Raw genomic sequence first — 26,159 nt, forward strand, 5'->3', positions numbered from 1 at the left:
TCTAAAAAAAGGTGATTTTATTGAGTTTTAATATACAGCTTTAATATGTTAGGGTAATCATACAAGATCTCTCTTGTGTTCAATTTACACATTACAATAGAGATGTGAGCTAAAATCTTTTGGTTTAATGTACAAAAGGAATCCAATGTTGTCCACTAGCAGCTTTGAACTTGGCAAGAAAGGTTCTAAAGACTTTAAGTGCAGTAACAACCATAAAGGATACAAAATGAATATAAGGACTTTTCGCCAAGGTATATAAACATTTGAAAACAAATGGTGCCTGCTCCACAGGGCAGACAACTAGCAAATTAAAAAAAAGTCACTGACCAATGTTCCAGGGAAGGAGGAGCACCACCCTGTGTAACAGTTCTTATAAAATGGACTAAGAATATCTGTATCATAGAACTTGTACTGATCAGAAAAAAGGTGTGAAAAGAAACAGTAGGCAAGGAAATGAACAATCAAAAAAATGACATAGTAATATAAAATATTTCCATCACTATTTAAATGCCAAATTAATCAAGCAATAGTAAAAAAAATCCAAAACAAAACAAAAAAACAAAAAACCCAAAGCTCTTCTGTTTCAAATAACAGCACTGGTTTTGATTATTTTCAAAGATTTTTTTTTATGAACACACTATATACTTGTTTCTTTCATACAGAGCAATGTGTCCATTTGGTCTGTCACTTCAGTGAAGCTGATAAACAACCAACCCATCACGTCTCACCTTTGATACACTTTAACCCTTTTCTCCCCTTCTCTTTGTTACTCTGGTGCCTTCTCTCCTCAAGTTAAATACTTTTCTTCCTTTTCTTTATACAGTGCAGAGTATATGGGCTTAGGATGTGGAGAATTTCCTCTACTCCAGTTCACTCTCTGGTTCTGAGTTCAGTGGTGTGCAGTAGTTTGGCTTGTCTGAAGGCACGTACCCAGGGAGACACAGGCACTTGTAGGACCCCTCTGTGTTGATGCACTTGGCATTCTTGCAGAGGGACATCCTGTTGTTCAGCTCGTTGCACTCATTCACATCTGCAAAAAGGAGACATCAAAAGACACATGTGCTTGAGTCTGGTGTGTAGTTAATACTCATTCAGTTCCAGCATTGTTAGGACCAGAACAATCTGCACAAATGCCCTGGGAGCTTTATTTTCAGTTCCGATTGGGTGGAATTCGGCTGGGCCAAAAGCCCTAAAAGATGAATTGGGAAGAGGTGGAAGTTATCATAGGAAATCAATAGGGTATTAAAGGGCCTTAAACTGTTACATTACCAAGCCCAAATTCAGCCCAGCTGCACAACAAAAGTAAGTAACCACTTACATGTGTTTATCTGATGACTGAAAAGTAACTTTTAAGAAAGAATCTCAAAGTTCTCAGCAGAACATCTGTATTTTACCAATGGAATACTTTAGGAGCTGCTGGTGCTGTCAGCTGAATAGCTGTGAGGACAAACTACCTGCACTCAATGCCACACAGCTTAGGTCTGACATACACAGCAGCTATATCTTTTCTTTCTAAGGAGGCCAGCTTGCCATAAAGCCCTGAAGATTACAAGGCACATGGGCAGCTCCTCCTCACAGAGTTGGGAGATTTCAGCTGTGTGACACAAAGCAAAATGCTAAACAGGTTAGTGCCGACCTTAGACTGAAATAATCACACTGTTTGTACTAGGCTGCTACGTTGAGGGGTGGTTTTGCTTCATCTTCTCACTGACATTTGTTGTTCCCATGTTTAGGTGTTTTAATTGAAGATATAGATGTCTTGATTAGTGAACATGCAGATTTACTAGTCTGAGAGCGAGGGAAATAGTTGAGTGTGTTGACTGTTGAAGTCTGTGAAAATCAGGGACCAAACTTCACTCACTTCACAAACTTCACTATTTCACTAAATATGCATATTTCGGCAAACACTCTGAATCCACTCTAAAAATCATTCTTCTGCTCTGGATCCAGTTCCATCCTCCCAGCTTACTTGAAGCCTTTGAAAAACATTTGGTCTGTACATTAAAGTCTTGATATAAGTTTAAGCTTAATTCCAAAAATGTGTATCTGTTCACTCCTACTCCCTTAACTGAACACAGCTGTAATGACCAAGATGCACTGAGAAACACAAAAACATTTTTGTAACAATAATTACTAGCCTTTGCAGTAAATAAAACAAAGCTTGGATCTTTAATACAATTCAGGTGATCATCCTTAAATCCTTTGTTCAAGGCCTCCTAAGGGGAAGTGAGTGAGTAAACTGACAGAGTACCAGGAGATAACAGGGGATATAAGAGGTGATATGCTATCCTCACCAACACAGGTCATTTTGGCCATGTCCAGGTGATAACCATCAAAGCAGTCACAGGTGTAGCCCTCCTGGACTCTCACACATCGGCCATTTTCACATCCATTCAGAATACCACATTCCTCTGCTTGTAGCTCCTCAAAGCTGTTCAGGAAACCTGGGAGGAAAAATAATTGCAAACAGGCAGGTTACAAAGCTATTGAATCAGTATACCCAAATATATAGTGGGAGACTGAAATTCTCTCAGAAGTTTACTGGAATGTGACTTGACTTTGCAGAAAATAGGTCAGCTCTAGCAGAGCTGCACCATCTGGAGTTTTAAATGTACCAGAAAAGTGCTGTGATATGTTTCAAGATGGAAACTGAATAACTTGGTTAACTCTTAAGTTTTATTTTGTGTTAAAAATCTGTGATTTTTTATTTTTTTTTTTTTTAGAATGGAAACTCTATAATTTCTTTGTTTATTTTTTAAAGGGTAAGTTAGTGTTTTCTAAATAGCACCTTTTATTTCAATTGTTATGTTTATCAGCCTTTAAGGAAACAAATGGTCACGCAATTTGGGAAAGTTTCTTAAAACAGGATTGTAGAAAAATAAGGTGAATGTGTAGAGGGGTAAGAGATGCATTATAATTTATCCAGAAGAAAACATATTAAAAAAAAATCAATCCCAGCTGCCATAAGGAAAATGAGAAGAAATCAGAGACTGCTTTCCTGTTGTGGTTTTTTGTTAACAGCCCTTTGGCTTGTGCTTCAGTGACTGGTGCCAGTACAAATACCTATAATCTACCAATTCCTCCTTGTCATAATTCTAGATGGTGAGCAGTCAAAGCTCAAAGAGTTGAGCTTTTTTTTTTTCACCTCTTATACAAAGAGTTGTCTTTGTATTCAGTGGTTTGTATAATGCTTTTTGTGCTCCCTGCCTTAGGGCTTTTGTGACAGTTATGCTTTTATATATAAGGAAGAATTTATACTTACAAAATTATTTTACATTTTTAAATGTTCAGAGATTGTCTCTAGGACTGAACTGTTCCTCTAAGCCCTAAGATTTTTTCACCAGCTTTCTGCTCATGGAGCAGCGATGTAACAGGACTGCAGATGGCAGCCCATCACACCAAACAGACTTCTGTGGAAAAAGCTGAGAATGTTTGACTCATAAGTTTAATAGCACAATGAATAGAGAGGGGAAACTGGAGCTGGAGTGGAATAGAGTAGGATATATCTCCCCATCTGTCCTGTAACTGGTAGTGGCTCCTCCAACAAGCCAGCAACTTATTGAAAAACTGTTTACTGATTCACATTGCAACAGCTGTGATACAGTATTTGCTAAGCTAGCTTGGAATATAAATGTCTCCCTTCCTTATGTTTTTTTCTCTTGTCTTTTATTTACTCCATTTTGTCTTGGTCCTTGAGGCCCTCTTTTCTACTGACCTGCTTTTTTCCTTTCCTATTCTGCCCTTTCCATATCTTCTTCCATTCTGCCATTTCCACTCCACTTCTCTTGACTACCAATACTGTTCCTATCCTGGATTTTCTAGCATGGTGGGCTTCTGAGTGAGGATCAGGCTGGTCAGTTATATGCTGAGTGGCTTCTGAAGACACTGAACACATAATGTGAAGTAAGTACTTGCTGACAGATGTCACATCTCAAGAACATATACACAGGAGGTATACAAGTGCACATTACATGGGAAACATTGCAGGCTTTCTCATGAGCCTTGTAAATCACTTCTCAGTGCAATAGTATTGAGGATATTGAGCCCTGTCATGATGTAGGTAACCAAGTTTCATTACTTGCTGGAGACCTCTGGCAGAGCTTGTAGAGAGCTCAGGAGAGACCTTTAAAGTAAAAACCTTTTCTAATTTAGAAAACAGTGCCAAGAAAGGCAAAGGTGTCCTCCCAAATAGACAGGTATTTTTTAAATTAAAAAAAACCTCATAATTTATCAGAAATATAGCTTATATGTAGCATATAGGCATGTGCATAAACTTATGTACACACATATATTCTTTTTTATCTCCCTCTCTCTCTGTCATGAATTCAGTATTTAATTCCATTTAACTAGGTAAAACTAAAATATGTATCATTCACAGCAAGTTCTACTTCACAAAGTATACTCCAGTTCAAAACAGCTCAACAGGACCTGTATTGTAATTCTGAGGTATGTATTTGCTTCTGTAGAAACTGACTGCACAATGACAAATACTGCACTGAAGTACATGGCCCTGCCATGAGATGGGAGGTATTGTTGTATTCCTCACACAGCCTGCAGCAGGATTGTGATCCTGAAGTCTCTGATGCCCCATCTGGTTCAGTGATAAGATGGGAGCAAGAGCCATGAGCTCTCAAGCCTCTGTCCTTAAGAGGTTGGAACTAGATGATCTTTAAGGTCCCTTCCCACTGCTGCCATTCTATGGTCTCAGCTGTGGATTCAAAACTTGCCACAATTTATCGTATTTATTTACCACTAAATTTTATACCTTGTTTATACCTTGTGAAATGCTTCTTTCCAGATTTACAGTACATTAACATTGCTTTTCCAGTCATTGTTCTGGGTTTTCATGGTGTAATCAGTAGTTTTCAGCTGTGAGACATTTCAGTTACACATCGACACTCAGTAACACTGACTGGGGAAGAACAGAGTGGCAACTTGCAGGCCATACATATGTAAAGCATGAGAAATTACCAGCTCCTTCTGATACTTCCACTTTTTTTCTCTGAAACTGTGTTGAAATACTCTGGACTTGTACAGGGTGCCTGATTTTGAGGAAGATGCTGAAATCTGTAAGCATTTATCTCATACAAATGCTAAAAGCGAGCTGGGCCTGACCCAACATAAAGAGCCCTGCTATTCCTCAGGTACAAGCGAGATGCTGTGTGCAATCCCTCACACCCTGCTTGGCAGGCCAGTGCATCCAGCCTCAAGTCCATACATGTGGGTATTCTCTGATCACACTCTGCTGTACGTGTTCTCTGTTGAGCAAGAATGACTTGCATGCTCTCATTTCACCCATACAAGTTCTGCTGGGAAATCATGGAAAGATGAAAAGTTGTTTTTTTAATGCACTCTGGAGAAATCTGTCCCATGCTCCAAAGGAAAATCAATTTGTGAGAAGGAAAATTGGCAAGCCTTTTGACCTTGAGCTGTAAAACTGTTGGTAAACATAAATTTAGTACACTTGGCACAAACTTTTTCACTAGATTAAAAATGAATTGTACCCTGAGCCCAACTAAACTCTCACACAAACCTGGCTCTTGAACTGGAACACCTGACTGAAAGCTAGTGTTGTAGCAATAACTTAAGCATAAATAGGCCACACTACCCAGAAGCAAAGAGAAGAATGAAACTGGCTACCGGGAAAAAAAACTGAAGTAAAAATCTCATTTCAAGTCTTTTACATAACAGAGACTCTTGCTTACGGTCTTCAACGAAGTATGGATTGGTTTCTGGAGTGTAGTGCTCCTCAAAGTCAACCAAAGCATCCTGTCCATATGGCCGGCGAGATCCTGGAACGGGAATGTTGCACAGCTGGGCGTAATCCTCTGAGGGGGGGAAGAAAATAAGATACAAAAGTAAACACACTTGTAGCACAGGCTGCATTACATTAGTCCCAGTGAGCTGTGGTTCATGTTTGCTGGAAATAAACTTTTCTTCCTAGAAACACCATAAATCTGCAGAAAAGAAAATTTCCAGAAAGCATTCTCTCTTCAAGAAGGATGTCATTAAAATGTTAATGAGCCAAATATATACTATTAAGTCATAATAGGGATAACACCAGGGATAGATTTGAGTCAATAACTGTACAAAAAGTTATAGGTCAGGTTCTTCTGCTCTGCATGAGAAACAAGAGCTGAGGGATGCTGTGTATCCCACTGCTGATGCACTTCTCTCCAGGGCTGTCTCTGTTTATACTCCTCATTCTGTGGAACAAAGGCTACCCCAGACCATCATGGCTGCTAGCAGGAGCCTCCCCAAGGGAAGTAAATTGGGGCAGGTACAGCCAATATTTCTAGCACTATCAGCCAAGCTGCAGAAATCAGAGTGAAAATATTTCTAGAATAGCCCACACTTATCTACAAACTGTATCTTAAACCCACAGCATTAAAAGTGTGAGTGCTGTTCAAAGTCTCCTTGGCTGTGAAGCTCAGAGCATGGGGAAACACACAGAAGAAAGAGTTACATCTGATTTTGTGCCTCTCTCTAAAAGCTGAGCAACACAAGTTAAGACCAAAGCAACTTTTCATTTTAGGTGTCAGAGTCCATGTTTGAAATGCTTAAGCAGAGTTTGATTCTTATAAATCAAATAAAAAATCTGTCAACTCTGTTTCTACTACCCTTTACTAAAATGCAAACAATGGAATTTATTTGAAAACAGAAATATTGTTAAAATAGAGCAACCCAGGTGCTCCCTTACTGTTGCTACAGTCTATTCAGCTTCTGGTTCTGTGAAGATTGCCTGGTGTTCTGAGAATCAGGCAGAGAAAGGACGGGAAAGAAAAACCACCAAAAGAGAGGGAGGAAAAAAAGCCCTAAGCAGATACAGAATCCAAGAATTGCAGATGGTTGCAGAGCCAGAAACCTCATGCTGTGTAGAACTGTCCCAGACAGCAAATAGTTGGATAAGTCCAGACTGCCTCTAGACAGTACAGAGCACAGCCCTACTTGCTGTCCAGCACTGTAATTTTATTTTTACAGGTAGTATCTCCTCCACCTGGAACGATTTTATTTTGTACTGAAAACACCAAAGTGTTCAAATAGTCTGTTTGAATTCTGTGGTCAACAACTTGGCCCTTTGAGAGCACAAGACAGAGCAGTACAGGCAAAGCTTGTCTGTGCACACCCAGAGCTGCCATGGCTGGCAGTCCAAGTCTGCAGCATGAACTCCCCAGAGAACTGAAAAATCATTGTAAATCCCACCACATTCTGCTGCAGGAGCAAAGTGGTTTCCTTTGAGGTATGTCCTCCAGAATATATTTATATACAGTAATAATTTCCAAACACCACTTTCCTCCCCCAGAGAACAAAGTACACTGCCCAAGAGCAACACCCCAGGGCACAGGAAGCAAAGCCAGCATGGCAAAATAAACAACATATAGCAAAGGTTGCTTACATCCCTGACTGCACAGCTTCTCACTGAGATACTGTGATAATGAGCACAGTTTTAAGAGTTGTCATAGGACCAGAAACACCTCATTCTTTCTTCCCCACATCTAACCCCAGATTAACCTTCATGCATGGGGACAAGTTATCATCTCAGAATGATCCCTTCATTCATACGGAATGGACACACAGGAAAGCTATGCAGAATAGTAAAAGCACTTTCTCACAGATGCCCACAAATGTTCTTGGCAAAGGAAATCTATGTTCTACCACAAAGTACTAATTCATCTGGCTTGTGTGGAAGAAACCACCACATAAAAACAGTCAGCGAAAGGCAAAGGGACAAGACAAGCAGCTCTTAGGGATCACTGCCTCTTCCAGATGGATGTGATCTGATGGGAAGGGCTGAGCAGAACCTGTATACTGGCTTCCCAGATTACTCAGGGCTAAGTTTGCCATTAGTGATACTGGTAGTTATAAACAATGTTTTAGTTCTGAAGAAAGCATTTGGGACTTTTGAAAATCCATAGAGCTGGAGGTCTCATGTACATGAGAGTTGTGTAGTTTGATGATTGTGCAAGACTATTTTATATTGCATGTCTGCCAATGCAAAGATGTTCAACATCTAAGGAAGAATTAAGAAATGTTGACAACAGAAACTTGTTTCCTGCCCCACTGGTCCCTCAAAACTCAAGTTCTGAATGTCTGCATTTTTAGGTCTTATACCTGTAATACTCTCTTAATACTGTATGTTCTGTTTAGCTGTCCAAGTAGTGTAGACTAAGTCTCTTGTGTTTTAAATTGTGTTGATTCAGTCAACTAGGTTCTCGGGCAATAAACCCAAAGGGAGCAACTCACCTAAGAAACCAACAGTAGAAATTCAGGACCAATAACAATGGTAAGTTATCTATTCCACCTTTCTCAGGTTGTCTTTTTTTTTTTCCTCATTTTTTTTTCCCCAGGGGAAAAAAAGGTGTGCAGAGAGAGTACAATGACTGAAAGGTATACAGGTGGCCACATTCTGGAAAGGTCATGAGAACTGGTGTTTTGAAATAAGACAGACTTGAGACTTGGATCCCTGACAGAAATGAACATCAGAGTGCCCCTGTGGAGGATAGAACAAGTTACAGCAATGACACTTACTGTTATTTTAAACTTTTCCCCTTGTTATGCTATGTCCCTACAGTTCAAATTAAAAATAATGTATTTGTGGTCACTGTGATGTATGTTGGTCACAGTTTCCCAGGGGAGGAACTACATGAACAGAGTGCTGTAAGACTGTGGGTGAAAGCATGACTGGTGCACAGAAACTTGCAGGCAAGTATTCAAATGGGAGAACAGCCTGACATTGCCCTAGGGAAATGACAACAGGAGACTGAGATCAAGAAGGAGGTAAGGGGGCAGAGACCAAGACAGAACATGTAACTATCCCTGAATGACAGAAGTGTTTTAGTTGTCACAGAAATTATTGCTCACTTTGAAACAAATCTTTCAAGTAAAGTTGAAAGAAAATACTCTATAATTCATAATGAATGAAGAAATCTTTCTATATAGGGCTTTATTTTTTCTGTTCACTCATCTCTTGGCTGTGATCAAGGACAATATAACTACAATTCAAGAGGAAAAAAAAATCTCTTTTTTTTAATACAGCTTAGTCTACATTGGTCCATGTGTCTCTAAGTTTTCCTCATAACTTGCAAATGAAGCGTAGAGACAGCTTGCTGTATTACTTAGGGTGGCTATTATCAAAGGAAGCTGATGTATGCTTCCAAAAATGTAAAGGACATTTCTAAAGTCAGAAGTATTGCCTATTAAACAAGTGTTAGGGGATTACATCTAGACACACATGTGTACTGGCACAGATGTCAGCTGTAATTGGTGATGAAAGCTTGGCTGACAGAGATGACACAATATAAATTGTATGGACCGAGTGGCTTTTAGGTGCTTGTTAGCCAAAATGCAGCTGTGCAAATGTGCATCTAATTTGCATATAGAGTTGTAGCTGAGCAAGCTCTTGTGAGTCTTACTTGTACTCAGAGGCCTAAAATTCCTAATGTCAGAAACATTATTCCATATTTCATGTATTTAAAGCAAAATATTAGATAAAAAGCTTTTCCTGACACAACCATGAAACAACTACACCACAGCCAGTCCAGCTCCTGCCCATAAAGAAAGCTTTATTTCTGTTCCAGTTGCTCAGAATTGTCACCATCACACACAGAAGAAGCCAAGACTAAGAAACCAAACCAGATCCTTCAAGTTATTTAAGAACACAACAGTTTCAGCAAAGGTTCGGGGCATCAATCTAAATTGTTTAAGTTTCTGCTGTCTCAGGACACTGCATCATATGAGAACTAAAGCTAATGGTATTTCTGCTCTATATTTAGATGTGCCATTTGACAATTTTGAAAACCTCATTGATGCTGCCCATGGATAAATGCTAAGGTTTGCAGTGAACAGCATTGATATCTATTCTACAGCACAAGAAAAAGGTAAAGGTGTCAGTCTTAAAGGCTATTTTTTATTAGTTAAGAAGGATGTTTATATCCTCTCATGAACACACACTAAATAAAATACCTGAAAAAGATTCACAGTGGATGTAAAGCTCTTGCTAAGCTGAAATAATTACCATATTGATTGTCTCAAAACCTCTTGGTAGTGACCTTTTGTTCCACTACTAATGCTGCTCAAGTTTCCTAAAATAATCTTGCCATTCCTTCTCATGGAAAGGCCATGCCTTTCCATGAGAAAGAACCTTTAGCCAAAGCTACTCTGCACGTCTCTCCTAACCTTCAGAAAAAGCACTGAAACTCTTCATCAACAGAAATTAAATCAGCGAAAAAACGGCACAACCAAACACAAGAATTTGAATATTCAAGGTCCAATCACTGCAATATTTTAAGCCCAGAGGACAGAATCCATTTGACCAGAGTCCTTACCACAAAGGAAGGAGCCACAATGCCATCCTAAATGGAAAGATGAACAATGATCTACAGAAATGAATCCAGTGCCTCCCTGCTGATCTTTACCATCCCAAAAGAGGAGAGATGAAAACTCATCCTTTACACACATTGGTTTTTTCCTGTATTTCCACATCTTCATGAGTGACACTAGCCAGAACTTTAAGGGAACACTATGTTCTCATAATATGGAAGCTCAGCCCAGAACTTACTCAGTGTTTACAAAGGATACACAGAGTTCCTTTGCAACAAAAATGCAATCCAAACAATCTGTTCTGCCAGAAATGGGCAGAATTCAATTCCATGTAGGCATCTCTGAAGGTCTGCATCTGAATTAGTTGTTCATTGTCCATTTTAATCCATGGAAAGAGAGAAAGACCTCTAGGACAGCATCTCATTGTAAAGCACATGTCTAGAACAGATCAGGGGAATATATTGCTCAGGGTGCTGATTTATCTTTCCTGATGGAAGGAAAAACTGGCAGCACTGATATGGTTTTCTGTATAAAAACCACAATAGGAAATTGTCCAAGATAAATCCTACACTATAGAACAGCCCAGGTGATCCACATTACCCACTACTCTCAGTGTTCTCCCAGCATGGGCTTTGAAAATGGCAAGGTGGAGATAAAGAGAAACATCAAATACAATATGAAGAGCAGTTCTTTATGTGACTTCTAATCCCACAGAATATCTGAAACATCTACTGACTGGAGATCTACCATTGTCTTTTCTGCAGATCTTCTAAACATAAAGTGGTTCCATAAAACCCCACAAAGTAATAGAATTCAAAACTTAAAGAGTAGAAAAATTATTTCTAAGGGTACACAAATAAGCAGGCTGATAAACAGAATGCTGGTGCCTCTTCCAGGTGCTTTAGAATGTGTTCATGACATTATCTTAGTACTCACACCAACAAAAAGTCTAAGTTACAGATGTAGTAATGTACCCCCACTTTCAATAGTTATTAAAACATCTGCTAAAGCTGCAGAGTCCCAGACCTACCCCAATTTTCTAATTTTTGTCAACTGGTCAATTTCTACAGATTGCCAATGACAAACCCAAAATACCACAGAAGTGTTTTAAGAATAACTACTAAACTTCCATTACTGTTCTTTGGGCAAACACAGATTAATGACACTGTGAGCTCAGAAAGAATACACTTCAGTAGTCAACATTTTGGTATTGATGAAATCTGTGAAAGTCTTTATCTGCAATGATGATATACTAAGATAATTGAAATAATTAATTATAAGATAATTGAATGTAATTGAAAACAACTTCTTCTCTTGTTTGTACAAGTCAGATGTACTCAACCATAGCACTACAGCTCATGCTGCCAGTATTTTGACCAGGACTTTGAACCCATATTTTGAGTTTGTTCTTAATGTTGTCACCAAAATACTTATCAGTCTTACTATTGTTAAGATGTTGCTGTTGATATTTGTTGCAATATCAAAAAAACCTACTTATTTTTGTCTCAGTCTCTGAATGTTTGGAGTGGAATTTGTTTAATTAAGCACTGATTATTAGTTTTTAGAAACAGTAGTAACCATGTAAGTTCTGTTTTCAGGCTGATATTAAGATTCTATTTCTTTTTGCTTAATATGGATAAATTCTTACAAGAGTGCTCTATCTTCTCACTGGTTTTATGCTGGATCCTACTCAAACAGCACATCTAAATCTTCTCATGAAAAAATGGAAGCACTTTAAAGACAAGTTGGGTTACAAAAGCTAGAGCTTATTTTTTAATAAAGCATTAATATCTTTAGAAGGGACTTGCAAAAGTATCACTTATGGTGATAGGCCTGTATTTCCTTCTTTCTAAGGGTGGTGACTAGATCTTCAAATACAATGGAACTATAAACAAGGTGAAAGGTAACCACAGATCTGTACTATGATCCAACTCCTTTCATGGTGGAAGTCTTGTGGTAATAATGCTTTTCACATCGGCAGGTCTTCTTTAACATGTGTTAAAAATCTTCAGAAAGCCCTTAACTAGGGAAAGAAGCAAACACCTTCAGTAGTAAACCCAGCCAACACAATACCTAAGTATTTAAAAATGGAGAAATTCCAGGTTCCCCAGCCAGGACCCGAACCTGTGACCTGATGGCCTGGAGGTGTGAAAGCATTGTCCTGAGCCAATGATATCACTGTAAGGGCTACGGACTGAAGACATGTCAAATGAATCATTTGTTCAGTTCAGTCAGCTTCAAATTTTTCTTGGTAAATGTTCCTGAACACAGAGAAAGGCTTCCAGGTTTCTGTGTGGGTGAGTGCACATGTGTGTGAGGACAAATGAGCACATACCATCTCCACTAAAAAAATGAGAGCTTGCATGTTTGTTCTGACATATTAAACATTAACTATGCTTTTATTTTTAGCTATTTTCCAATCTATAGGGATAACTTAAAGTATTTGGGATCAAAGGTATGCCTCAGTTTCAGTTAAAGCAGATACTTCTCAATGCAAATGAAACCACATAAAAGTTATCTTGTGTCTGGAGGGAGAAAGATTTTATTACCCAACATAATGTTCTTCAGCTTTGACTAAGGGTCATCCAACTGATGTTTAGGATGGTATCCATTGGGAACCTCCATGTAATTTTTAAAATGAATTTCTCAATTTCCTTCATAAGCTATTGGGGATTTGCACCCCACTGTTGGCACAGAATCCAGAATCCTGTGTTCCTAATGATCAAAATACATCTAGTATTTTCAGACTGAAATAGTTCCAATTTTTTCCTGCACTTTTGTTTAAATTAAAAGCTTCTGGGAGTCCTCCATGATTGTGCTCTAGAGGAGAGTCTTAGAATTTGCAGTCTTTGTTCTGCAGCTATGTTTGAAATTTTTCATCTTCCCTTGTGAGGCAGGTTCTCTTTGCCTGACCATGTTGGTGGTCCTTATCTCTTTCTTTTCAAATCTATTCTGCTTTAAATGTAACTAGCTCGAAATCTCCAGAGGTATAATCTTATACCTAATTTAACTCTCTCTAACAGCAACAGCTTTTCTTTGCTCCCTCAGGATTGCATGACACAGATGGGTCACTTTCACCATGTGCTGAACTCTCTAAGAAGAAAAACTCCTATAATCTGCTCAATCTTTCCACTTGAGGAGTTCCAGGCCATAGCAACGATTCTTGCTATTAGCTGTTGCTCTATATTTGTCTTTCAAATACAGGGCAACATTACATTTCTTTCCACTGCATTTGTTATTCTAGCAGGTATAGTAATTTGATGTCCTCATGTAAGATTTGTTCTGACAAAGACATTTCAAAGATTTCCAAATCTTATAAATCAAGCTGCTGTCATGCCCTGTTTTTCTTCTTCAGTCTCTTCCTGGGGTAAGCATCAGCCAGCAGTTACTCCAGCCAACATCATCAAAATCAGATGCTTTTTTTTCAGTTGCTGCATTTCCAAAGCAAACTCAAACAAGTAAAGATATCTAAGAACAGGTTCAGGGACCTTGCAAGTAAATTATAAAAGCATACAACCCAAGCAGACAGAAACAGCCACATTAATGCTGCACTGAGCCTCTCTATGTAGTTTTTTAATTCCTGGGTTTTTCCTACAAGTAAAACATGTATTGCTTTAGCCACAACACTACCATTAGAGTAACAAAGGCCCAAGTGAAAATCCAGGAATGTGCACAATAAAATGCTTTACCAGTGCAGGTTGGTATTCCTACATGGTAAGGTATGTCACTGAAAGACACATTTATAGTAAGAAAGCTGCATCCAAACTAAGCCTTGGAACAGTTTATACAGGGGGGGAAGAAGTTTGTATTGTACCACCAGACTGTGTAACCAGGGCTGATGTATCTCAGGCAAAGCATGACATCTACCTATGCTGCTTCCACTAGCCCCTCCTCCAGAACCCAGAAATAAATCTGTGTGGCAAAGACATGTCTCTCTGTATCCATTCAGCTTTTGTAGTCACCACAAGTAACACCTTCTACCTGACATATCACGGAAGAGTATCTGATTTCCAAACATGTAAACAAAGTACAGTCTTTTAAAAATACAACAGCCAGCTTTCTTTTTAACACTAAACTATTGTATTTGCTGGGATGCCCCGATGAAGGCAGGAATGATGCATCTGACTCCATGTTCTCAGAAGGGTGATTTATTACTTTATTATACTATATTTTATTAAAGAATTCTATACTATACTATACTAAAGAATACAGAAAAGATACTTACTGAATGCTAAACAGATAATAATGAAAATTTGTGACTCGTGGAAAAATCTTTCCAGAGTTTTGACACAGTTTGGCCCTAATTGGCCAATGAGTCATAACAACTCGCACCAGAATCCAATGAAATAATATCACCTGTGGAACAATCTCCAAACACATTCCAGATGAGCACAACACAGGAGAAGCAAATGAGATAAGAATTGTTTTCCTTTTCTCTGAGGCCTCTCAGCTTCCCAGGAGAAAAATCCTGGGTGAAAGGATATTTTCAGAGAATGTGAAAGCCACACTAAACTATATTCCCTGGAAATTCTTCAGTCCTTATTGGTAACCCATTTCTCTTAACTAGAGGGGCTGGGGTTTTTTGTTCTTTCTCATGTTACTGGTGCAGGTACAAATGCAAGGTATGAAAGCACTGGAGTGCTCCAAGCACTGGAGTGTTTCAAGCACTGCTGGAGCAGTGCTGTGTGTGTTCCTTACCTGACTCCTTCATGGGACACAGGGCGCACTGCATGCCCCAGGCCTCCCCGTACAGGCAGCAGCACTCCGTGTACGTTGTCTGCTTTCCAACCAGCGGGCGACTACAGACAAAATCGTCACTTAGGTGCTGCCAGCAAAGGTCCTGGTAGACCTCAGCTTCTTCAGTTTGTTCTGATGGAGAAGACAGGATTAGGTCATTGTCACATCGCTGTTATTTAAATAAGACGCTGGTATAATGATAAAATTTGTAAATTTAAATTAGAAAATTAACTTAGCTTTACAGACTTTGCTGAATACAAATTTAAGCTTAGAAGTCATGACTTTTTTTAAGGTCGTGAGATGGCTCATCCTTTGAATGTTCAGCTTTGGAAAAATCTTAAAATGTCCTGAGTTGTCACATTAGGCCAATTTAAAAGCACATTGTGTTGCATATCCAAAAACCAGATCTTTCTAAATCATAGTCATTGCTGAACATTTAACAGGAATTCAGCTCGGCTCCCATGGAAGTTAACAGAGCTTGACAAAAAACAGCACTGGGAGAGAGGTGAATGTTTGGGGAACTCCATCGACACAATAGATCTTTAAAAGTTGTTATTTTGCTTTTCTTATATTGCAATCAATGCATCTGAAAGAACTGTTACAACTAGGGCAGAGCTCAAAAAAAATTTTGCATGGTCTCCCTGGGAGACTGGACAAATACTTGGAAGACAGAGTCCCATTAACTAAACAGACAAACTACATCAGTCTCAGGAAATCCCCTGAGCTGAAAATAGCTGGAGGCTGAGAGAGTGCTGGGGAGGGTGAAGAGAAGTATTGTTTATCTGCCCTCCTGGTCTCCAATCATCCACTTACAGCTATTGTTAAAGACAGAACACTGCTGTGAACTACTGTCACATTCTTACGAACATTAACAAAAATCTGAATTTTTGTCCAGGCTGGAATATTTCAGAGGCATAATAGTTTTGACACAGATCTCAGAAGAAACCATTCCCAGTCCCAGCAAGTTCTGATCACTGCTGATCAGGAGAGGAACTGTAAACTTAATCTTCCTCTTGGAATGTAAAAACCTCAGAACAACAGTTTTGTGAAGACATCTGCAAGGTTTTGATTTTGTTCCAACACAGAGTGAAAAATAAGTGTTGTCACAAAGCAAGGTTCTGTTTTGTCTGTGTATATCCATTTACCGCATTTTTACATTATGCATGGCTGAGTACAGAACCTAAACCTCACTCAAGAGCAAAACGGAGTTCTGAAAGTATGAAGGTGATCACAGCTTAGATACCTATTCTACTAAGAGCTTGGCAGAATATGCAGTGAAAAGCAGCAGTGGCTCTCTACAACTGACTCCAAATTCTGCTGGCAGCAAAAGAACCAGCCTGCCCCCTCCCGCTGTGCATGAGGGGGACATTGCCAGTAGCGACACAAGGCTTGAGTGCTCTGTGCTGGCTGAGATGTTCACTGCTGTGTCAGCCGAATGTCTCATGACAGAAGACCCTCTGGGCTCTTGCATTCTCTTCACATCCTAGATGAACCCAAAGGACAACCCTGCTCTTGGTTTGTTTAACTGAAGACTGAACAATAGAAATGCTGTGGTTCTTTCACATTTTCACGCAATAGGGTGACCACATTACTCCTCAAAATCTCAGCCTTACAATTTGGAGTGACTAAAGCAGGCATTCAGTCTGTATTCCCATTTCCTTTTACAGAAGCATCTCAGGAAAATTCACTGCAAGTTGCAGGAACCAGAGGTCTGGATTTATGGCTATACAGTGCCAGCATTAAATCAAACCCATTGTAACACTTCTGTTGAAGACATGAATGGCATAGACAAAGCTGTGCAGATGGCATAATGCTCTGGATTTCTGAGAGGTTTCCAAGAATCTCATAATACCTAACTTTTTTTTTCTGAAATAAGTGTCTATTGAAATTAAAAGCACACACAAAAATGTTACTTCAACACTGATGCTGAAGCCCACAGCTTGAAACTGTGAGCTCAATGTACCTTCAAAGTTAATCAATTGAAAGCACACATACAATTTTAGCTATTTCCTCCTATATCCTGTCATTCCTGTTTTTATTTTACTTTGGTAGAACTGAATCTCGAGACTTAGCCTGCAGCCAAACCCCAGCCTTACTGAGACAGCAAGCAGGCTGTGCCTCATTACCTACAGGGCTGGACAAGGCAGACGCAGAGCTGGTGAACTGGCTGAAGACTCCTCAGCCCGAGCCTAATCTCACAATACTTCCAGCAATGTCCTGTCTGTATGGGCAAAGTGGAGCACTGTGGAGTCCTACATCACGGTGCCTTCTGGATCAACAGACGACGGTCCAAGCATTGCCTTCCAAAATCCTCCAGAAGAGCAGGCTCATCCAAGGGTGACCCAGCCTAAGCTTAGACTTTGGGTCTGTAGCCATGTCAGCACCACCTCGTAGAGGTGCACTCACTTCAGTAATATGTATAATGGATCATACCACTTGAATCTGCTGGTCTGATGCATCGCTTTTCTGTTGCGTCCAAAACCATTGGGTGTGTACAGAAACAGTTGTAAGATCCTTCTGTGTTAATGCACTGGCCATCAATACAGCTGTGTGGGTCCTGACATTCATCCGTGTCTTTAAAATGGAAGGAAATGTATCAAGGAAAGCCAGCACAAAGTATTTGCATTGTGTTAATCTATGTTTCTATTTTCCTACATTAGGAGCAGACTTCCCTGCATGCCTTCAGTAAATTACCACAAATACCCATTGCTGGCAAAAAAATCCTGCCTGTGCCCACGGAGAAGGACAGACATCTGAAGGATGCTCACCTCTGATCCTCAAGTCTTAGGGAGTTAGTACAGAGAAGTACTTGGGAGGACAAAGAGGGTTGTTGTAGGGGCTGCAGTGCCAGGAATACCCTGCACTCAGCATAGCTGCTACTGCTTCCCACATTCCTCTCCCTTTAGGACAATACCAGCAGGCAGGTAGGCATACTCTTAGTGACTTCTTGTGAGCTTGTCAGAAGAAGAGATGACCTTACCTAGCCATGGTAGTTATTTTTCTTAGTTTGTCTTGGAAAGCAAAAGCCGAAATTTAGCTCAAAGGGAAGAGCAGGCCACTTCAGATAAATTACATGTAGTCAGCTAAAATTCCACCCTTTGTAAAGAATAATCATAGAATCCCAAGGTAAAAAGCTCCCTTATTGCAGTTGCAAAAATTGCTTCCTTTCATTATGCTATTCTGCACATTATACATGGTTCTCTGCTTACAAAGCAAAAGCCAGGGTCATGGTCATAAGTAATTTTCAGTTGAATACCAGAACCAAAAGAGTACAAGGTTGTGCAGGCTAAAATGGGCTTATCAATGACCTCAACTGTAATTTCACATTGCATATTAACTCCATGGGGAAAATAGCTGTCCTTGAAGCAAAAAAGAAGTCTACCTTAATTTGATTTAATATAGTAAACCCAGAACACTTACCAAATGAAAGGTGAGCTTCAACATACAGGCTTTCACTGCTCACCTCATCCACAAAGAACAGAAGGCTAAACTGCCCCTTGGCAGAGTGAAGCAGCAGCGTGCATGTGAGGAGGGAGCTCCCTCTGATCACTTTGTGTTGCCTGCATTAAGGCTGGCACCAGTTCTTGACTGTGCACTCAAAGGAGCACAAAAGGCTGTTCTGGAGATGAAAACTCCTGGGAGTAATTTGCTGAAAAAGGAGGCAAATAAAGCAAACCCTGCTCTACATGCCACAGCCATGTCATCCAGAATTGCTGCTCAGCCAAGCAGAAGGAAGGGAAATGACCCAATGCATCTTACAAAACTGCTACAGGAGTCTAGAGGCCCAGTGTTTCTCCCCTTACTGGAAATGCCACAGTTGTGATGGGAATCCTGCTGCAGGAGTCTGCTTGTTTTGCCCATCTGCATACTATTATAGTGACAAGACCACTTTAAATAAACTTACCAAAGCACTGGAGCTTAACAGGGTCATAGTATGTGCCTTGTTTGCAGTAGCACTCATAACCTGGCTGTGTATTCAAACAGAAGCCGTTTTTACAGATTTCTTGGCCAAAGAGTTGGCATTCATCAGCATCTGGGGAGAAAACATAAATGCTGTGTTACCACTGTTATTATGATGCCATGTAGACAAGCAAGATGGAATAAATCCTATACACTTCTCTGTTCAAGCAAACTTCAATTTAAACAGAAAATCCCAGGAACACAGATATCCACAGAAAAAAAACCCTCAGACAACTGGTGTGGAAGAGGCAATGTAGCCAGAATGGAAATGGAAAAATTGGGTGGACCCTTACTTTCCCTTGTCAGAATTAAGTCCTGTGGCACAGAGAGACTGGAATAGTCTGCAGTTTCCCTTTTGTTCCTTTGGTATCACATTGCTCCTAACTCCAAGCAAAACAGATGAACAATATAGCCTGTATTTTCCCACATAATTTGCTTTACTGAAGGTGCTCCTACCATGGATGTAATTTAAGCACACCATCTGGCTACCAAACCAACTAATCTTCTTGCATAGAGTTTGGTGACTCTGCTGTGCACAGTAGGAAATCTTCCTATCTGCACTGCTCATGGCTTTGTTGCTCAAAGCACAAGTTGAGTGCAGCCTTCCCCCTCACAGGGCCAATTGTGTCTGTGGCTGAACACTGGGTGGCAATCACTACAGAACTAGTGATGGCTGAAAAAGAGAATCTACCATGCTTTCAAATGAGGCTAAACGTGTTCAGGGAGGTTCCATGGAAAATATATGCCAGCTCATATATTGCTTTTCACAGTTGTACACATTTTTTCCCAGTCTTTATTTATGTATTTGTTACTGTTGGAATTCCATTCACTTCCTTTTTTCCAGTCTACCTTTCATTTGCTACTTAGAGCCAATCTGCTGAAGCAAGGTTTGCAGTGAAAATGGCAATAAAAGGCACAACTTAAAGTAGGTCATTCTTCTCTCAATGCCAATTGTTTTAATCCACTGTCTTCCATATATTTACTCCCCGTTTATATTCTGGGGCACCACAGATTTTATCCCAAAGCTATCATTCCCAGCTGTACAGTAGCTTGAAAGGGACATTATTCAAATGTTTCCTAGTCTCCAGAAGAACTGAAAGATGTAGAAAACGATTTATTTTTACATCCACTCTTCCAGCCACTAAGTGGCTACAAACATTAAATATTTTGACTGCAGCAAGAATAATGCAAAGATTAATAAAAAACGTCGTGTTCACATCTGTGGTTTTCCTGTGGAACACGGATTTGTGTCTGGAGAAAAATGGGAAAGCCTGGAAGCAAAACCAAAGAAGGCTACCAGGCTATTCACTTCTGACAGATAATTCCAATAGCAAAACAGGAATTCCTCCTACAAGCAGAAGCTTGTGGACAAGAGCAACAGTAACATTTAAGTTAGTGTAACAGAGAAAGATCACGTTACAAAAAGAGCACATTAGTAAAAGTTATTTATCTGTTTAGTGTTTGTCCTTTGTGCCATTCCTACGGTTTTATAACATAAATTTACTGAAAAGGGAAAAAGTCATATTATGACAGGAATTTGTGGAAGATATTTCCAGGTGGACTATTTCAGTATTTATTCAGTATACATTATTCAGTATACATTTCAGTATTTATAGCAGCTAGAGATATTACCAACCCTGAGGTAGCACAAGAACAACACAGATTTTATTTGAGACTAATTTGGATATGCTGCACACACAGCAAGTTCCAAATCCTCATTGTGAACATACACAGAAATCTTAGATCTCTAAAGATAAACAACCCCCTTAAACAACACCTCAACAAAAATACTCTCAAAGACTTTAAGATGAGCTCTGTGACAATCTTAAAAATTATTAATATTGATGGCTACTTCTCAAAACTGAAAAGAAATTTTGCTGATTTCACTTTTCCTTCTTTGTGATGCCAGCTCCCTCTCAACTTCTATCACTCTGATTTCTTTACTACCACTGGACTACCACCAGTAATTATTCTATGAAGGTCTGTAATGAAAATATCGTTCCTGAATTTCTCTTCAGTTTTAATACTCATTCGCCCTTGCAGGCCAAATGTTCAACAGAACTCTTTCCTCTCTTCCAGCTCCCCACACATATACTTACAAATTTAAGCTGGCATTGTATTCCATATGTAAATAAGTATCTGTGGTTTGTGGTCACAGCACCTATTCTCACAGCATATAGCACTTAGTAGAAATTAAACCAGAATATTACAGAGACTGTGTAATTAACATTCTAAACAACCCGTAGAATGATTTTCAGCAATATTTTGTACTATAAACTGTTTTTATCACCTAATAAAATTTGAATTAGTATGCTTACATTCCTGGCTCACATTTCTAGTCAATCAACTACCAGCACTTCTGAAATAATTAAACTTAATACAAGTCAGTACTGACCTTTGTAATTCTGAGCAAGAAGCCCGTAAGATGATTCTCCAGAGGGAATGAAACCTTTTCCTTCAGGACACAAGTCAGTAAATTCAGCTGGGAAAGAAAGAAAAAAAATTATGTTGTTAAGAAGAAGGTATTCATTCACATATGTAGTGTTACATGTATTTCAGGGTACTTTGAGATATTAGCCTTGTTTACATCTATCAGGCAATCATACACACCTTTAGTTTAATGAGGGATGTTAAATGCCACAGCCTGATTGCCCCTGCTCTCAGTTTGCAGAGAAAAACCAAACCTCACTAGGGTGCCTACAGCATCACACAGCTCCAGGCAAACTCATTTCTCTTGCTTTTTGGCAGGAGAATGTGGTCCTTACTAGGTTTCATGGTACACTGCAGTTATAACAATACCAGTAGCCAAATTACATTAATTAAAGCTAGCATGGGCCTCTCTGAGCTACGCTGCAAGCTGTAATCTAGGCACACTCCAACTGAGATACAAACCCCTGTCCACATTCTTCAGTCCTCATACAGGCAAAACACTAATTGACTGCAACAGGAGAACATGGTGTGCATTACAGAGAAAAATTATTTCAAGTGTCTTGGAGACTATACAGAATCAAACAAACCTATCCAAGCAGAGAGGCCCCTTTTTTGTTTTGCATTTCATTTCAATTTGACCAGTTCTAAGGTATAGTTAAAACCAGAATTAAACATGATGCATTTCTGTGAAAAGTAATCTTTAGCATTTAATCCCAAGGTTTACACATGTTCTTCTCTTATGTGATTTTTTTTCCAGCTGGATTCTGAATTTCAGCCATTCCTGTTTATGTTTCAAGTACTCTTCAAAATTTGTGACAAATATCACATGGCCCTGTTTGTCTAATTTAATATTTTGAGGTTAAACAATGGTCTGCACAGAACATTATTAACTGATGTTCAGTAAGCTGCAAAATGTAAAACTAATGCCATAATATATATTGGTAAGCTGTAGTGCTGTACAAACAGCACTACAAAGAATAGCTGCAGTCTCAAAAATATTATAATGGTTACCTTTGTTTTCCAGCTTGTGGAAAAAATCTAAAGTGTTACCATAGCATCTGGAAAAAGCTCTTGCGAGAATCCGTATTTGCCTAAAATCACTGTTCAATAACAGGCTCTTTTAATCCCTAGGGCAAGAGCAGAGAAGCCAATGGATTTACACCAGGTAGAAATTATTCTTATCACCCTTTCCTCTGTGGAGGGTTCCTATGGATAAGTCATGACTAAATACTAAAGAATTTGGGATTTAATGGGCAAGTCTTCTCTAAAGGCAAAGCAAACTCTATTAACATAAACAGAATGCCTTCAAAAGGGACAGAAGGCCTCCTCTTACCAGTTCCAACGACAGGGCATGGGAAGATTTCACAGTTATCACCCCAGCCAGCACCCAAGGTACAGCAGCATTCCTGCTTGGTTACATTGGATGTCAGCACATTGTCACAGAAATTGGCATCATTCAGATTGTAGTAGCACTCCTTCTTTCCATCTTCCTGTTGATCAGCCTCTACCGGCATTTCTAAGGTAGAAAAGGAAACATAAACCACACAAGATGACACATGAAATTATTCACTTTTCCAGGAGGTCAAAAGAGCAGAGAAGAAAACGGTTAGGTACAAATTTTGGGTTAACTTTTTGACATTAGAAAGAACCATGGAAGTCAATGACTTTCCTTTGGCTTTTTCAGACCTGTTCTCCAACTCGACCATAAAAGGATTCCTCCAATTTGCACTTCCATCATTTTCAAGCAATGCATGAAGTACCTACTCTCATGTTCTGCTACTAATGGACATGGCCAGCTTTTGACATATGCTCTTCACATATGAATCCAAAAGCTCTTCACAGAGGTAAGCAAATATTACAACCTCATTTTTTCAGATAAAGAAGTGAAGGCATGAACTGAAAAGACTCAATTTTCAAAAGAATGAGCATTTACCGCCCCTTTTAATTTCACTGTGAAAAAGCACACTCCACATTTGAATACAATGCCCTTTATGATTTTTGCAAAAGTAACTTACTGACTCCACAGTAAGCAGAGGAATATAATACAGATGTCAAGTTAACCGACTCTGTGTTTTACTTTAAAATAGCAATCCAGCCAAGAAAGCAGATTTATTGCCTTAAGCACAGACTGGGTCCTCTCACAATATTTATATGGACTGAAGGCAAAATAGTCTGTCCCACAGATCCAGTAAATACCCTATTACTATAATACTCAAAGACCTTTCAAAAGCAAGGCACTCCTAAAATACACCAAGAAGCAATTTTGAAAGAAAAACCTATTTAAAGCTTCTGTGTTTGCAAAACTCTGTTTACCTAACATTTCACTTCACAAAAACTATCATCAAGGGCTCAGAAGTGGGAACTACCACATAAAATTGTTATTCACACTTGATCAATATGAAAAATTTTTCACAGGCCATCAGTAAAGTCACCAAGCTCTAAAATTTTGTATGCTCACATTTATCAATCAAACCCAAAACTTTATTCAGGAATTTTAGATAGATAAATCTTGAGGCGACTAGCTCATTTCCTTTTTATCTAGGGAAATTCTTTATGCTTAGTACTTAACAAATGTTTAAGTCACAAAAAACCTATTAAACTCATTCCATGTTGGCTGATTTCTCACTCTTTGAGATCTCATTGTTTTTACCCAGGCTCTTGTACAATAAGGTAAGCATGAGACATTTCTCAAGAAACACAGCTATTGAGGCTGGAATCAGAACCTCTACTTTATAGAGCGGCAGTGCATTTCAAGATGCTGCTGCAGGAAATGTTGGCTCCGTGGTGCGGCAGGAAAACTGGAAGAGAGCTGCTACCAGAGACACGGTGAGATGACTCGCACAACTAGAGCACCACAATGAACAGCTGTAAACTCTTGAGAAGGAACAGGCAGGGAGACAGGCTGTGGGGTAGCCCTGTGTGTTAGGGAGTGTCTCAGTTGTCTGGAGTTGAATGATGATGATGACAGGGTTGAGTGCTTATGGGTAAGAATCAGGGGAAAGGCCAACAAGGCAGGTATCGTGGTGGGAGTCTGATGTAGACCACCCAGCCAGGATGGAGAGAAGAAATATTCTATAAGCAGCTGGGATAAGTCTTGCAATCCCTGGCCCTTACTGCTATGGCAGACTTCAGCACACCAGATGTCTGATAGAAAATACAACACAGCAGAAAGGAAGCAGTCTAGGAGATTCCTGGAGTGTGTGGAAGAGAACTTCCTGACATGTCTGGTGAGGAAGCCAACCAGGGGAGGTGCCCCAGAGGACCTGCTGTTTGTGAAGGATGGGCGGGTGATGTGATGGTCAGAGGCCACGGTGGGAAAAGCAATCAGGAAACGATAGTGATTGTGACTCTTTGGAAGTGAGGAGGGGTGCTAGCAGATCAGCCACCTTGGACTTCCAGAGGGCAGACTTTCACCTCTTTAGGAGACTGGTTGAGAGACTCCCTAAGGCAGCAGTCCTGAAGGGCAAAAGAGTCCAGGAGGGCTGGATGTACTTTAGGAAGAAAATCCTAAAGGGACAGGAGCAGGCCATCCCCATGTGCCGAAAGATGGGACAGGAGGGAAGATGAACAACCTGCCTGAACAGAGAGCTTTGGCTGGAACTTGGGAAAAAAAAGCAAATCACCTTTGAAACAAGAGACAAGCAACTCTGGAGTGGGTTTCAAGATCTCACTTAAAAAGTGTTTTTGAGGTGGGAGCTTGAAGATAGTGATGTCTAACAAATGCTGACGGAATTAAATGAACTCCAGCTCTTGCTGTTTCAATCCAGTCACTGCCCACCCACATTTTCCAAAGCAGATGGAGCAAAGGAACTTTACTGGGTGTGCAAATACTAGATCCATTTGGAGAAAAGCAGATTTTAAAATGTCAGCATGGGTTGCCTATTATTGCACTTCAATAGTATGAACATGTATAATAGTTCTTTTGGTTTCTAATTAGACACAGACAATTGGATTTACTTCTATTTTCCTCAGAAAAGTGACTTCAATTTTGGGAGGCTAAGGGGTTGGCAGACACCTCCATTCAAATTTAGTGTGATGTTGCCACCTACAAGGCTTTGCAGTTTTGCCAGTATAACTAAATCATACATTAAAGGATACACCCAGCTGGCGGCTTATTTCAGCTTTGTTACTTTAGCCTGTGGTCAACCCTCATCTGATAATTACAATTTTCCATAATGTGTTGAATTTCATCAATTGAGGCGGTTTTGTGGTATCAGTTGCTATCCAATAGGAACTATATTAAGACTATCATGTCACAGAAATCCAGCTGAACTAAATCTGCCATTCCAAGGTGAGAGAGCAGTACTTCAGTCACCAATTTATACATTTTCCTTGGCCATTTGCCATCTGTCTAACTGAATTAAAGCCAAATTTTCATTGGAAGAGAAAGCATGGCTGTTTTCATGCTGCTTATCAGAGAAAGAACACCACAAGCTGCCTTGGAAGGAAAGGGATATGGTCTCATCATGTCCTTGTTTATTCCCATTTTACATGTCATGTGCTGGTTTCTCCTTCCATTATCTGTTCAGCAGCTTAAATGGCTGTTGTTTACACAGCTGTGAGTGAGGGTTAGTCAAGAAGGTGTCATGAATGTTTGGAAAGCAAATGAGACACAAACCTTTTTTTTCTTTTTAAACCAAGTCCAGTCTATGTCTACAAGCTTTTAATTTCTCTATCATATATCATAGATTATTAACCATTTAGTAAACAGG

The 26,159-nt window shown here is 39.6% G+C and overlaps 1 protein-coding gene across 9 annotated transcripts in view; it reads right to left on the reverse strand.

The window, feature by feature from the left end:
• Positions 1 to 26,159, reverse strand: part of LTBP1 (latent transforming growth factor beta binding protein 1) — a 188,988-nt gene continuing 162,829 nt past the window's right edge. For 8 of the 9 annotated variants that reach the window (XM_064708730.1, XM_064708727.1, XM_064708729.1 and 5 more), the window contains 8 exons: positions 22,781 to 22,963; positions 21,413 to 21,499; positions 18,962 to 19,090; positions 17,491 to 17,631; positions 15,019 to 15,189; positions 5,706 to 5,828; positions 2,295 to 2,444; positions 1 to 1,030 (listed from right to left, as the gene is read on the reverse strand). In XM_064708730.1, the coding sequence (XP_064564800.1) occupies positions 861 to 1,030; positions 2,295 to 2,444; positions 5,706 to 5,828; positions 15,019 to 15,189; positions 17,491 to 17,631; positions 18,962 to 19,090; positions 21,413 to 21,499; positions 22,781 to 22,963 (1,154 nt within the window). In that variant the 3' untranslated portion in view covers positions 1 to 860. The remainder of the gene's footprint in view (positions 1,031 to 2,294; positions 2,445 to 5,705; positions 5,829 to 15,018; positions 15,190 to 17,490; positions 17,632 to 18,961; positions 19,091 to 21,412; positions 21,500 to 22,780; positions 22,964 to 26,159) is intronic. The other variant, XM_064708728.1, reaches the window with a different exon arrangement.

Source organism: Zonotrichia leucophrys, chromosome 3 (assembly GCF_028769735.1).
Source record: "Zonotrichia leucophrys gambelii isolate GWCS_2022_RI chromosome 3, RI_Zleu_2.0, whole genome shotgun sequence".
Taxonomy (NCBI): domain Eukaryota; kingdom Metazoa; phylum Chordata; class Aves; order Passeriformes; family Passerellidae; genus Zonotrichia; species Zonotrichia leucophrys.